General features: G+C 38.7%; 2 protein-coding genes across 6 annotated transcripts in view; both read left to right on the forward strand.

Moving 5' to 3' along the window:
- OSBPL8 (oxysterol binding protein like 8) overlaps positions 1 to 14125 on the forward strand; it is a 98742-nt gene that overhangs the window by 37846 nt on the left and 46771 nt on the right. For 3 of the 5 annotated variants that reach the window (XR_013921905.1, XM_080340550.1, XM_080340551.1), the window contains 2 exons: positions 1727 to 1763; positions 6650 to 6787. Coding sequence is in view for 4 of the 5 variants with exons in the window: in XM_080340550.1 (XP_080196676.1) it covers positions 1727 to 1763; positions 6650 to 6787 (175 nt within the window). In the remaining variant the exon portion in view is untranslated. The remainder of the gene's footprint in view (positions 1 to 1726; positions 1764 to 6649; positions 6788 to 14125) is intronic. The other 2 variants (XM_080340553.1, XM_080340552.1) reach the window with 2 other exon arrangements.
- NAP1L1 (nucleosome assembly protein 1 like 1) overlaps positions 6692 to 14125 on the forward strand; it is a 161923-nt gene continuing 154489 nt past the window's right edge. Inside the window, exon 1 of the mRNA XM_080340602.1 lies at positions 6692 to 6787. Coding sequence (XP_080196728.1) covers positions 6785 to 6787 — 3 coding nt within the window. The 5' untranslated portion in view covers positions 6692 to 6784. The remainder of the gene's footprint in view (positions 6788 to 14125) is intronic.

A 14125-nucleotide genomic window follows, 5' to 3' on the forward strand; every position in this document is an offset into this window, starting at 1 on the left:
TATCTTCTCTTGCTTTCCAACTTTTAGTGTGAAATAAAGCAAAGCAGTGCTGAATAGCGGTGTTCCCAGTCCTTCAGTCGGTTGCTGGATCTATGTAGTTGCTGCAGACTCCTTTGTCTTGCTCCCTTTACACTATTTTCTTGAATCTAAAACCAATGTAGGGTAATACAGATCCACTCTAAACACAGATTGTTTACTAGTCAGCAGTATGTTACCTGTATGTTAAAAACAAACACTTTGCCTTGAAAACTGCTGAGTTCTTGAATGTGTTTTCATGTACTAGTACCTAAACCTGTCTGGTAAGTTCATGGATTCCCTTAACAGTGTTTCCCTCTTTGACCTAAATTTAGTTTCTGGAGGAACAGAAGGTTGTTTACCAAGTGCGCTTAAAACTTATTTCAATTTCTCTTGTTTAACCAAGTTCTTTTCCAGAAAGTGCAAAATTATGAAGGAAGGGTTCCCTCTCCCTTCCAGTGCTGTATACTGCAATTGCTGTATTCTTATTGCAGTACTTTGTATTTGCATGCTGCAGTGTCACTTTAACAGCCCTGGGCAGCTGTGAGGAATAAAAATCTGTGTTTTGAGATAGGGAATGCTAGACAAGACTGCTGCTTGCTAAGATTTTTATTTCTCTTTTTCACGTTTCCTGCTGTTTAGAGGCAACACTGGATCCTTTTTAAACCAGAGCAAGGATTTATCTCCTTTATGGAGCAGAAGTGTTTTGTTTGGGATGCAGAAGATACAGCATGTTTGGATTTATTTTATTTTTAAGGATAAAATGGTCACGATGATCAGCATGCTTGTTTTCTCCTTTTCTGTTATTAGTGGATTTCAAATGTAGTAAAACCTTTAAGACATAGGTGGAGCTTACCTTACATCTGTACATGGCTGAGCACAATGACATCTTAGTCCTGATTGTGGCCTTGAGTGGCAATGATTTATAAAAGATTCCAAATCAAATGTTAGAAAGGAGTACAGACTATTATGGTGTAATTAATCTCCTGTAGTGCCTATATTTGATGCATTCAGTGGGACAGAGATAATTTTTTATGCAACTTGATTCTTTGGAAATACTTCGATATAAAATGTCCTCTTAACTTTAAAACTGCACTGCTTGTCTTCCATCCTAAGCAATGTAAAATGTTGCCTATGTTTCTAGACAAACTGAAAATGTGGCTTCTAAGTTTGTGTGCAAAAGCAGTTGGGCTTGGATCTGCCATTGATGGGTGCTTGCACAGTATTGATGGCTTCAAAGTTTTTGTCTTTCCAAAACACTTATCTGGAAGCGAGGCAGTTTTGGAAACATTTCTTGTGTTATTTCAGCTTTTTTCAGAGCTTTATTCTTCTGAAAGCATTCCAGCTGAAAATGTCTTAAAATACATTGTGTATCCAAGCCATATGAGCAGTAGAGCGCTGATGGAGATGTTACACTCAGAATTAGCAGTTGTGGTAGTTGCTGTTGACTAACCATATACAATGACAGCTTCTAAGAACGGCTTCTCTATAAGCGTATTTGTCAGTTTTGTTGCTTCAACTTTTCTGAACTGCTAAGTCTCTTGAGGTCTTGTCTTTGGTATTGAGGTGCATGTGGTATTTTAGGTACAAACTAACACTGTTTTCATTATCCTTCTTCTTTCCCGCTGCTGCTGCTTTTGTGCACTTGCTTCTTCCTGGCCTGGATTTTTTTGTTTGCTGTTCTTCATTCTCCAATTGTGTATGTACACAGCATCATGGTGATACAAGAGACTCTCATGGACCTTCAAGTAAGTGACTCCCCTCTCCTACACTATGTTTGCACATATGTTCCTAATAGTTAGCACAGATCTTTGCACACAGGCTGCTGGGCTAAATACTAGGTTTTCTTCTGGTTTGTAGTTAAGAAGCTGAAGCACAATGAAAATTTACTGTTGGAAACATATTTTACCTGGCATACTACTCATCTAAATGTTTCCTGGCTTTTAACTGTTTGGTTTTTTTTTAATGGGAAAAGTTTATTCTTCACCTCTCCCAGTCATGGCTAGGAAAAAATACATCTTTTAAATTACTTATCTGGAAGAGAAGATATATTTATGAGTTTGAAATGAAACCTTCAGATGTTATTGCAGTATAAATAATAAAGACATGGTAATAGTGGTTCAGAGACAGTTTTATTTTTGAGCTTGTCTGTTTATAATGCTATATGCTTAATTTCAATAAATTTACATCTTCAGAAATGAACAGGTGCATATACTGTAATACTCAAACCAGGATTGGATCTGGTGTGGTGACAGGGAAAACTCAGTGTGTCTATATAGCTGCATGCATCCAGCCAAAGACTTTATTAGTGCCATTTGTTAACAGGTGGTGGTATGATCGTATGATTGGCAAAATAATTTTGCCTGGGGTTAAGAGTTTGCCTATGTGGGGAAGGGAAATTCTTTCTTATTTCCTTTTGGTTTTTTTTATGGTGAGAAATCTGTGCAGAACCAATTGTCTTAACTGATATTGCTTATTACAGACATTAAAAATAATGCAAAATTGAATTATAATAAACCTTTTTTATATCTGATGTCCTTGTGCTATTTTCAAGAGTGTAGGCACTTTCATATGCCCATTATAGAAGCAGAAGAACTGGGAATCTGCCGCTTCAGATTTTTTCTTTTTCAGAGCTTTATCTGATAAAATAAATTGTCTGCAAAACCCCTGATTTGTGGTTCTTCTGGTGCATAAATCTTAGTGACAAACTATATATGAGTAATTCGATGGCCAGTGTGAGGAGATTGAACCAAGTAGGTATTATCAACTGTAGTAGTTCCGTTAGTATTGAAATGTGCCCTCCAAAGAGCTGCAAGGAGGCTTTTCATAGTTACTTCTCTAAAATGGTTTGTCTCTAAAATAACGCTCTGCTCATCTTCAAGGGGATGGTTTGAGTTTGAACTCCCTCAGATAAATGAAGGGATGAGTGGAGGTTGTCTTTCTCTTGGATGAGTGCTCTGAAGCCTGAATGGAAGTCTAAAAACAAATCACTGCTTTGAGGCCTTTGAGTGGAAGGGGTGGTTGGCAATGCTATTCTTTGTCTTGTTGGAGTCTATGCCTACCAAATCCATCTTTCAAGTTGCAGAGATGGCATGTGAAACGTAAGAATTGGAATCATTGAACGGTTTGGGTTGGAAGGGACCTTTAAAGTTCATCTAGTCCAACCCTCCTGCTGTGCGGAGGGAGATCTTCCATTAGACCAGGTTGCCCAAATCCCCATCCTGCCTGGGCTTGAACGTTTCCATGGACAGGGCACCCAGAACTTCTCTAGGACGTCTGTTTCAGTGCCTAATCCCCCCTCATCATAAAAAAATTCTTTCATCTGTCTGTTTTAAATCCTCTTTCAGTTTAAAACCATTTCCCCTTGTTCTGTCACTACAGGCCTTGGTAAAAAATATTTCACTGTTTCTTACAAGTCTCCTTTATATATTGTAAGGCTGCAATAAGGTCTACCTGGAGATACCTCCAGGCTGAACAACCTCAACTCTCTCACCTTTCTTCATAGGAGGGGTGCTCCAGCCCTGTGATCATTTCTGTAGGTGAGGTGTTCCACAGGAACATTAGGAAAAAGGAAGAATAATAAAATAAATAAATATAAAAATAATATCTTGGTTCTCCCCACCAAAACTCGCTAGGAAGTGTGAGTGCTTTGAAGATTAGTCAGAAACTGAGTGTGGTTTTTGAGATACACAGCAGGTATGTGGGCACACAGGAGTCCAAAACTGTACGTTTCAGTTTGGTATGTTGGGCAAAAAAGAACACATTTGATTAGGAACATCATTTATTCCTGCTTTTATTTCACAAGTGAACAAGGTCACTAGAGTAAATGATCATTGCTTTCTTTCAATATCACTGTTGGTTTATTCTGTGGATGTAATGAATTTCCAGGACAAAACCATTCCATGCTTCGAATGAGTTCAAAATTAGCTATAGGACTATCAAACATTGTCAGCAAATGGATGACTATGTATCATACTTTTTATAGTGTTTATAAAATCAGTCCATCAGAGGCTATAAAGAGCAGCCAAGGATCCTCTAAGAATTGCTGGCTTATCAATTAATATGTACTAATTTCATCTGCTCTATTAAAAAGATCTGCTTCTGAGTGTTAGGTGTCTGATTCAATGGCATTTGAAAACTCCTGTTTGTTACTTGCATATCTTTTCTCCTTCCTCTCCCCTTTCCAAGTACTTTTTCCTTTTCCTTGAAATAGCTTTCATTTTTTCCATCTATGTCTTTAAATGTTCCAGAGCTCCTGCTGTAAGATATTTAAGGCCTGTCTTCAGAGAGATTGTTAATTTTCTGAAGATCCTGCTGATTTTCCAGTTGTGATTACACAGGTGCCTATAACAATAATATCATCAGTCAGTCTTTTATAGAAAAAATGACTAAAGCCTCTTAGTAATCTTATTCACTATCCCCTGCTCAAGACAACAGGTATGTTCTACCTTGCCTTGTCTTCCTCCTTGCTCCAAAGCGAATGTCTGAGCATCAGGAGGAGGCATTTTGGAGGAGGAGAACTTCCTGGTGGCTGCTACAGCGTAGATAGACATTTATCTTCTTAATGAACTTATTTCTATTCCTTTAGTACTTTCATAATGCTTTGTATAAAAAGGAGATTTTAAAACTCTCCTGCTCATCATCCTTCAGATTGAATTTCTCCAGACCCCATTTGATTTAAGAATTTCATCCTAAATCCTCAGGCATGTGAAGTGCTTACCACAAAATATTCTATGTTAGGCAATACACAAACTATGTTTTCTAGGAAAGGAGCCTTTCTGACAGTGCTAGCAGTCTTTGCAGGACCTGAATCAAGTCTGCAGACTGACAAAGGAGCATGGATCTAATAGTGAACTTGAAGTTTGTAATCCTGTGGGCGCTACTGAGTTAACATCACTGAGTTCAGTTCATGCTTGGGGAAAACTTGGGTGCAGAGCTTGCTTATGTTCCGAATTACTGGCAAGTACTACCTGAGAAATGAACACTTCCAACACTTAAAACAAAGTTAGCAGTGGTGTCTGCTGTCTATTCAGAAATTAGCTTTCAGCACAGGTCACTTGAGGAAGGTTGTTAGTGCAATTCTCGCTGCAGCGTGGGTGTTCCACAGGGCCAGCCGTGTGGTGGGCAAGGAGCACCCCCAGGAGCTGAGCTGTGAAAGCCCAGCCCTGCAGGGCCATGTGGCCAGGGGCTCTCCAGAGTAGCCTTCAGCTGGTTGATTGAAAGTTGGTTCTACTTTGGTGCCTCGAAAACTTTTTTAAAACAAATGAGTGTAGTTCACTGCACTCGCAAAGATCAATTTTGTGTGAGCTTGTGAAGCAGCTTTTTTCTACCTTTGCTTTCATTTTTTATTTCAGATACTAGACCTTTTGTGGTAGAGTCATTTCCCAAGATTTCAGCAACTCCCCCCCTCCTCTCCTTTCTTCTCACTTGTAGCTGCAGGAAAAAAGCTAGTTTGGTGGTCCAACAAGTACCAAGTCACTACTTTAAAGTATTGGCCTTCTGGCTCTGACAGACTTGAACTCTGAACTGGTAAAATGAGCTTTTCACCTCCCTTGTCCATCTCCTCACATCTTTTTCCTGAACAGCAGTCAGCATAGGGAATGGCTTGTCTGGAGCAGAGCTTTAAATGGTTTATCTTATGCAGAAAAATAGTACAGGTGGGTATCCTGACATCCTTGCTTTCTTCATACTGCCTTGTGTTTATGCTAGGCTTTGCTGAAAAAAAAAAAAAAGTCTCCATTACTGTGATAATAGTAGAAATAAAGCTAAGAGGAGAGCTTTTGATTTTGCAGATTCCATCCAGAAAATGGAACTTGTTTGTTTAGACTAGATCTTCTGCAAAGCTTTTGAAAGTGAGGAAAGTTTGGGAACTCTTAAAATGAGCCATGTCATAAGTTCCAGTCTTTTAGGCAGGCTCTTCTTTGGTAAACATCTTTTGTCTCTAGTTGCTTTTTGTCAGTGTATATGTGTCCACAGGACAGGTGTTACTGAGGCAGGCATCCTCCTGCTACTGGAATAGGTCCAGTTTTCTTGTGTGCAGCTTAAGGACATGTACAGACACCATGAACAAGGTGACTGGCCAGGTGATCTTACAAATAGCTAGAAGACATCCAATGAGTCTTTCAGACTGATAAGTTTAAAGCAGAATAACTCTTCCGCTTTAAGCCTTTCCCTATATGCATGATCTTTATTAATAAGACTTGTTTCTTGCGATGTATGTACATGTTAATCTTGGCTTTCTGGATGGTAGCACAGCTTGATCTGGCAAGCTTTTTCCCCGGTCAGCTGTTTTGTGGCTAGTTAAATCAAGAACTATCACAAAAGTGGCAAAGAAAACAGGATTTCAGAAGTTAAGTAACAGCTCAGTGCTGTATCTATATTCAGTAGCAGCTTTTCCTACTTGCCCCTAGTTTTTGTTTTAATCTTCTGCCTCATGTCTTAGACCAGTCTTGCTGGATCCTTTCTGCTGTCTCCTCCAAAGCAAATCTCTGGTTTGAAATCTTCATTTTCTGGAATGAAAAATTTCGCAAGACAGCATTTGAATACCAGTTTCATCTATATGAGTGCAGTTTTTATTAGAAATCTATGCACAAGCACATAACATCATCGAATGAGCATCCATTTTGTATTTCAGCAGTGGTAACAAACAGCGATGAATCACAGCTATTAACTTCAGGAAAAATGAGCCAACGCCAGGGGAAAGAAGTCTATTTTACTCCAACCAAAGAGTTACTCCAGCCATCTCTCAGCCCAGGAACTCCCCACAACCATGGTAAGACAAAGCTGGTTTTTTTTACAGAGGTTTTGAAGAATGTAAATGCTGACATTATCTGTTCCAAATGTTGGTTCACAATAAAGAAGTAAGGAAGAAAGCACGTTGAAATATTGTATGTAATTCTTTGTATCCTTATATTTTAATCTGAGACAGAAAAAATGCATTACGTGATGCACTAGTTTATTAAAGCATGCTATGATTTGTTGGAGAACAGTCCACGTAATAGTAGATCATTATCTGTGTGTAATCCTGTAACTGGTGTTCACGTTAATGTTTCAAGTATTAAAGCTGTGTCTTTATGTAAAAGTATTATGATACACCAACTAAGCCTGGAACCTTTGTGTAAAAAATTTTTGACAGTTACTTCTACTGAAAGATCCTTTTCTTCAGGATAAGGAAAAAATGAAGTTTCAACCCTACTTTTTGTCAGCTTTTGAACAGTCCCTCTGCCTTATGAACCCTCTTGAAAATAAAACCTCAGTGGAGCCACCTGAACTGATTGGATGCAAAGTGAAACTCCTCAGTAGACCTGACATGTTGATAGTCTGTTTAGAAAACAAAACCAAAAACAAGCCATAGTTGTTCTTCTTGTTCTTATTTGCATTTGAAACTACTGATGTTGTCTTATTGCCTAGGATATTATTAGGCACCTTTGTTATGCTGTGTGGAGTCCTTAGTGAAAGCTTCAGGTTTTTTAAATTAATATTCTGTCTCCTTTTACTCTTGGCAGCCATGTCAGTTGTCTATGCTTCCATTAGTTCTTGCCATGAGTAGTGTTCCTGAGATGTTTTTTCCTATGAGCCTCTCTAACTCCCATAGTTTTCTTTGTCAAAGTAATTATATTAGTCCATCAGAATATTTAAGGCCGTTTCTCATGTTAACTTTGAATCGTTTTGCTGTTTTCTCATTTGATGCTGTCCAGAGAAAAAGAAAAAACTTTGAAACCAAAGATAGTTGTTACCATGTTGAATCTGAGTCTTTTAGTCCATTTCAAGTAGTATTATGGTGGTATTTTCAGTGCTACCCACAGCAAGCTCTGATATATTTTCTAAAAGCTGCTCTTATCTCACTGGAACAGCACTTGGTGTTCTCTGGCTTGCATTATGCTTAGGCTGGAATTATTTTCTGTAGAATATATATATCTTTTTTTTGTAATTTTTATTATGTTTAAAGGAATTTTTAGCTATTCTATGTACTGTGTTGTATCCCTTAGTAGACAAATGTTGTAGTTACATAAGTGTATTTGAATATTGAAGTCTTCCTTTTAATGTTGCTATTCCCCCTAATTTATAAAAGCATACTGTTGTGCCTTTTTAGAGGCTTTCATTCATAATAAAGTCATTAAAATGGGCTTGAAAAGCACTAAGACTTTATTGTGCTACTCAAACTCTTTGCAGATATTAAATCTCCTGATTTTGTTCCCTCTGATTATTTCAGGGCTTATATAAATGATTTAAAGCTGGTTAAATGTATCTGTGCCTTTTTTAGCATCAGTGATCACTGACTTAGTCTTCTGGGAGTGCTACTAGAAAAGAGACTGTAGTTTCATGAAACAATGAATTTGGCTTGCAGTCAATTTTATTAGTGAAAAGGTGTGATGTGGTTTAGGCTTCAGCAACCTTGGATTACTAACCTCTAGCCAATCTGCAGCTCGGGAGCTGTAGGTTTGATTTTCATGAAGGTGGTTGACCCATTTAGAAGTTGGGTGTTTTTTTCTGTGGCAGTTATTCCTACAGGGAAATTACAGTGCTGGTGAAAATGTGAGCCTATTACAAAGGGAAAAAGAGGTGCTGTGCAAGCCTGAAAATGTAAAGCAGAACAGAGTTTAAAGTGGTGGAGTACTTGAGGCTGACTATTGTAACTGAAGTCTAATTGGCAAAGGTTTTTACAATAAACCTGTAGTATTGTATGATTACAATATTCTGAAATATAGGAAATTGTTAGATATAGTATTTAAAGGCATTTACTATGAACTAAGTGGAGATACTTTCAGTCACTGGTACCTGAATCCATCCTTAGGAGATGGCTAATGTAAATGAACAATTCAAAAAATTGCTAGGCACAGGATAAAATAGAATTGAAACAGAAAATATATATGATGCAGTCAACAAAGAACTAAGTAAATGTATATAAGTGGGATCTCTGACATGGGTACTTGCCTTTTGCTGCTGGACATCTGGATGTTGTTGCAGGCTGTTTGGCCACGATTACCTAAGTTGTGTTTCCTGCTACCTGAGTAAAAGAGCCTTTGTGGCAAAACCAGTTCTGTGTAGAGCTTGTGGTTACAAATAAATGAGTTGCAATTAAATGAAACCTGTGAAGAGGCAATCTTTGGAGAAACCAGTGCTTTGGTGTTAGTGGGGAAACTCCACCACATGCGCCAGATTCCTTGGCTGGCCAGCAGCAATCCAGGGAGGGGCATGCTCAGGGCCTGTCACCTGGAAAATCTGCTGGAACAAGCTTAATTTGTGTCTTCTGCTTGTGTTTTAAGGAATATCCTAACTAAAAGTATTACAAGTATGATTAAAAGTAGATGAGAACTTGAGTCTTAATATGAGGGAGTGGAGGTAAACATTTTACATCTGTTTGGGCTTCCTATTAGGAGTCAAGGGTAAACCGTGTAACGTGTCACTTTGAAGTTGTAAGTGGTATGTATTTTATGATTCTAAGTGCTCCCGTGTATAAATACTGGGTTTTAATTCATGTGACCACAGTGCTGGACTTCAGAAAGCTTTGAATTTCTTGTACTGGTTTCTTAGTTTAAAACATAATTTATTCCTTCCTCGTTCATTTCACTCTGAGGTGGAACTCAGTATGTCCTCTGAGCCAGAAATGGGGCTCTTCTTTGTGGAGGCCAATGCAGGTCTGTTTTATGAATATAGAGAACAACTTGATCTGGCAGCATGATCTAGTGATTATTCAGCAAGTCTATTTATGCTGTCATTGTTCTGCATCATGTTTGCAGGAAGAAGTTTCACCTTCTTATTTTACATAATATTTTTCAGATTCTTCAAGATAACGCTGTCCTTTATTCTGAGGCTGAAAACTAGCGTATCTTTTAGGCTATAGACGGGCCTTTAAAGGTGTGGAGATCAGACTCGCTTCCTTCAGCAAGGTTGTTTGACAGAAATGTATTAGAAAATCTGATGGTGTGGATTATTCTTGTTTATTGTGCTCACCAGTTTACATAGCCAGTTCAGCATTTTAGTGTTGAAGGCTAACTCAGCTGTATATAGCACTGGTCCTGAGATGGAGTTGTAATTTTAATTATTGTGGATTTAACTGATTTCTGCCTTACCCGTCATTAGTTAAGTAGAGGGTCAGAATAAACCAATTCTGATCATAATGCTGCAATTACACTTTGTTCTGTAAAACATTAGTGACTTGAAGTTGGGGCATACCAAAATCCCAGTGCCATCTACTGCAAAAGCTGATATCACTCAGATGTGTTGAGGTTCAAAAGACATCAAAACAAACCTAAAAACTAGCTTTTTGCATCTGTGGCTTGCAAGGAAGGATTTAATAAAGGCACAAAGTTGTCTTACCAACAGACTTTCACATTGTTCTGGGCCCCTCAGTTCAGGAAAGACATTGAAGTGCTGGAGCGGGTCCAGAGAAGAGCAACAAGACTGGTGAAGGAACTTGAACGTAAGACCTATGGGGAGAGGCTGAGGGAGCTGGGGTTGTTTAGTCTGGAGAAGAGGAGGCTTAGAGGTGACCTCATCACTCTCTATAACTACCTGAAGGGAAGTTATAGCCAGGTGGGGATTGGTCTCTTCTCCCAGGCAGTCAGCAATAGGACAAGGGGGCATGGGCTTAAACTCTGCCAGGGGAAATTTAGGCTGGATATTAGAAAGAAATTCTTTACAGAGAGAGTGGTCAGACATTGGAACGGCCTGCCCAGGGAGGTGGTGGACTCGCCGTCCCTGGAGGTTTTTAAACTGAGATTGGACATGGCACTTAGTGCCATGATCTAGTAAACAGACTAAAGTTGGACCAAGGGTTGGACTCGATGATCTGAGGTCTTTTCCAACCCAGTCGATTCTGTGATTCTGTGAGGTGCCAGCATTTCTACAAAGCCAGCAATACAGCTTTACAGGGGAGCTCCAAGCTCAGCTGCACAAAGGAAAGCTTGCTGATGATGGAGGTTCTCAGCATTGTAACTCAGGAACTCCTTGTGAAAGTGGCCTTGAGCAGCTGCACGTTGAATTGATCTTGAACACTTTTAATGATTTTCCTCACTTTTCATTGTATGTGTTTAAGAAAGGGGTTCCTAGACCCTTTCACTCAACAGCTCACTCACATGGATTACTTTGCTTCTCAAATCAGGGTAGGAAATGATCAAACCATGATAAAGATTTGGCAAGAATTTGCAAGATCAAATTTTCTGAAGGAAATATTTCTTTTTTCCTACATGCAGTCTTTAATTATTTTGAAGTCTTTATTTGTCTTTTCATAACATCTGCCAAGTTAGTCCTGTCTCTAACTCATCAATGCTGTATGTTGTATATGAATGTTACCTTCCGGTATGTTCTGTGTTCAGATTGTTGTTGGTTTTCTTCTGCCTTATCTGCTGGGCAATGAAACCTTTCTACTTGTCTGTGCTTTGAACATACTAAAAGATCATACGGTGTTTTTTGCTAAGTATTTTGTTTAGATTTGTCAGCCTTGGAATTTGACCCCAATAGTTCAGTAGCCTTTTGATGGAAATGTTAATGCGTTTGGGGAGGTAGTTTTTCCTGTAAAGCTTTGCTTATATTTGTGCTATGGTGTGTTTTTAGGCTCTAGTGAGGTAGCGTGGCCTTGCCAGCTCACCCAGACCACATTTTTGGAAGTGTGGTGCATATAGATTTTAGGACTGCTAAAACTTCTTTCAATTGGAGCAGTTAATACATAGATTGAACAGTGTTAATTTATGTTATTTTCTGTGTTTGCATTCTATGGTTGAAAATGTTATTAACCATTAATAGACAAACAACTGTTATCAAGTTTTTTTTTTACTTTTTTTTTTTTTTATCCTACCATAAATGCAACCAAGAGGAATCATTGACAAAGCTATTTTTTACAGTTAAAAAATGTACATGAAAAATACTGAGTCCAAGACTGCATTTTCAAAAGTTGCAGAACAGAACTCTGTTTGCTGATGTAAGCTGTTTATGTTGTTACACAAATTATCCCTGGTAAATTGGATTCTTGTACATCTTGTTAACTCAGACTTACATCGGGATACTGCTTTGTTTGATAAAATGGATTAATATAGAATTAGTCATTGCTTAAAATTTACAAAAACCCTCCTCAGAGAGGATTTTAATATTTTTCTAACATAAATAATCCTTAAATAATAATAAGCTGTACTTCTGGTAAAAAGAGAAATCTAAGATAGTAATATTAAAAATACTGTAATAGCACATTTGAAAATGTCTGACTTTTTTTTTTACTCGTATTCATATTGTCTCTTCATGGCTTTATTTAATGAAAGATTGTGCTGTTGTTCTTTTTGTTCCTTCGAGTGCATGTTACAAAGTATACACAATGAAGTGCTTTTCTAATTTTTCACTTGGTAGTAATTTATGTATGTGTTTCTTTGTTTGGGAGGTAATCTCTGGGTTTGTTTTTTAAGAGTGTGAGGAGCTGAAAATCCATATGAAGAAGAATGCAAAATTCACAGCATTCATTGTAGAAAAAATTTGCCATTTTAAGCTTTTGTGGCTTTGAATGAGGACTCTGATTTGCAGGTGTCACTAATTGGGAGCATCACTCGTACTTAAACTGGAACAAATAGCAGTGGTGCTTGTGGTGACAGTATTGTATTTCATACTTTAAGGCGGGCAACTCAGCAGGTAGGTAATGCATGAGGATTTTGGAGCTCTAGTTTCTGTATTTCATGTGGAGAACAGTGACCCGTGCAGATAAGCTTCCTGGCTCCTGAACTCGGCTCAGTATTTTTCATATGTTTATCCAAAGCATTGATGAGATGTAGATGGGGTGAAAATGTGAGTAGTATCTGAGAAAAGTGTGTTAGGATGATAAAGAGTAAGGAGGAGATATTTTACAGTAATGTAAATCTTTGAGCTAAGTTAAAGGCACCTTGCCATTCTCTGCTTTGTTTTGATTTGTAGATTTTCTTGTTTAGTCAGCTGGTCAAGTGAAGGTAAGCAGTGCACTGTGTGCCCAGAAGGAGACTGGGATAAACAGGACCCGCTCCTACTTTCCAGCGGAGTAGTACTAGTAGCTGATAATTCAGTTTGCATTGTGATTAAAATGTATTCTGTGTTATTCGACTGAGTAACAGAAGTGACTTAGGTGTGGGGAGGTGGATTGACAGTGGAAGTGGAATTACAGGGTTGCCAATAGTGATGATGATCACAATGAATAGAAAGCAGGAGGGGAAGCTGCTTTTGGTAGAGAATGAGGACATTTTTGGCTGTGCTGAGCTTGTAAGAAAGGCTGTTCGCTCCAGAGTAGATGTCTAAAGGACGCGCTCTGATCTCAGTCTTTAGGATGCTGCATTTGGGGAGAAAATAGAAGTTGAGCTATTTTTGCATGTGAGAGAAGATGGAGAGTGAAAAAGAGATGTTTTCAAGCATTACTAGGTTCTAAAGAACTCTTACTAACTACTGAAATGATGAGGTGCGTTCAGCATGATGGGATGATAATGGCCAAGAAAATACAAGAAAAATTCTGTCTATCTGAGGCAGCTAACAATTGTAAGGCGATTTGCTGTAGAACTGTCCAACTTTCAGCCTTAAAAAAGCATTTATTTCAGGTATTTGGCTCAGTTGATAGCAATGGCAGCACATTTTGTTTTTCCAGAGGGTAAGAAATATCTGAAACTCCTGACATGTCATCCCTGTTCTGGCTCACTGCTGATCAATGTGCAAGAAGCTCTAGAGATGTAGCACACATCTCCTCCTGCTTCTACTCTGCCCTGGTGAGACCTCATCTGGAATATTGTGTCCAGTTCTGGGCCCCTCAGTTCCAGAAGGACATGGAACTGCTGGAGAGAGTCCAACGCAGGGCAACAAAGATAATAAGGGAGTGGAGCATCTCCCTTATGAAGAAAGGCTGAAGAAGCTGGGGCTCTTTAGCTTGGAGATGACTGAGGGGTGATCTCATTAATGTTTATAAATATGTAAAGGGTGAGTGTCAGGAGGATGGAGCCAGGCTCTTCTTGCTGACAACCAATGATAGGACAAGGGGCAATGGGTACAAAATGGAACACAGGAGGTTCCATTTAAATTTGAGAAGAAACTTCTTCTTAGTGAGGGTATTAGAACACTGGAACAGGCTGCCCAGGGAGGTTGTGGAGTCTCCTTCTCTGGAGGCATTCAGAAC

The sequence above is a fragment of the Nesoenas mayeri genome (genome assembly GCF_963082525.1).
Source record: "Nesoenas mayeri genome assembly, chromosome: 1".
Lineage (NCBI taxonomy): Eukaryota > Metazoa > Chordata > Aves > Columbiformes > Columbidae > Nesoenas > Nesoenas mayeri.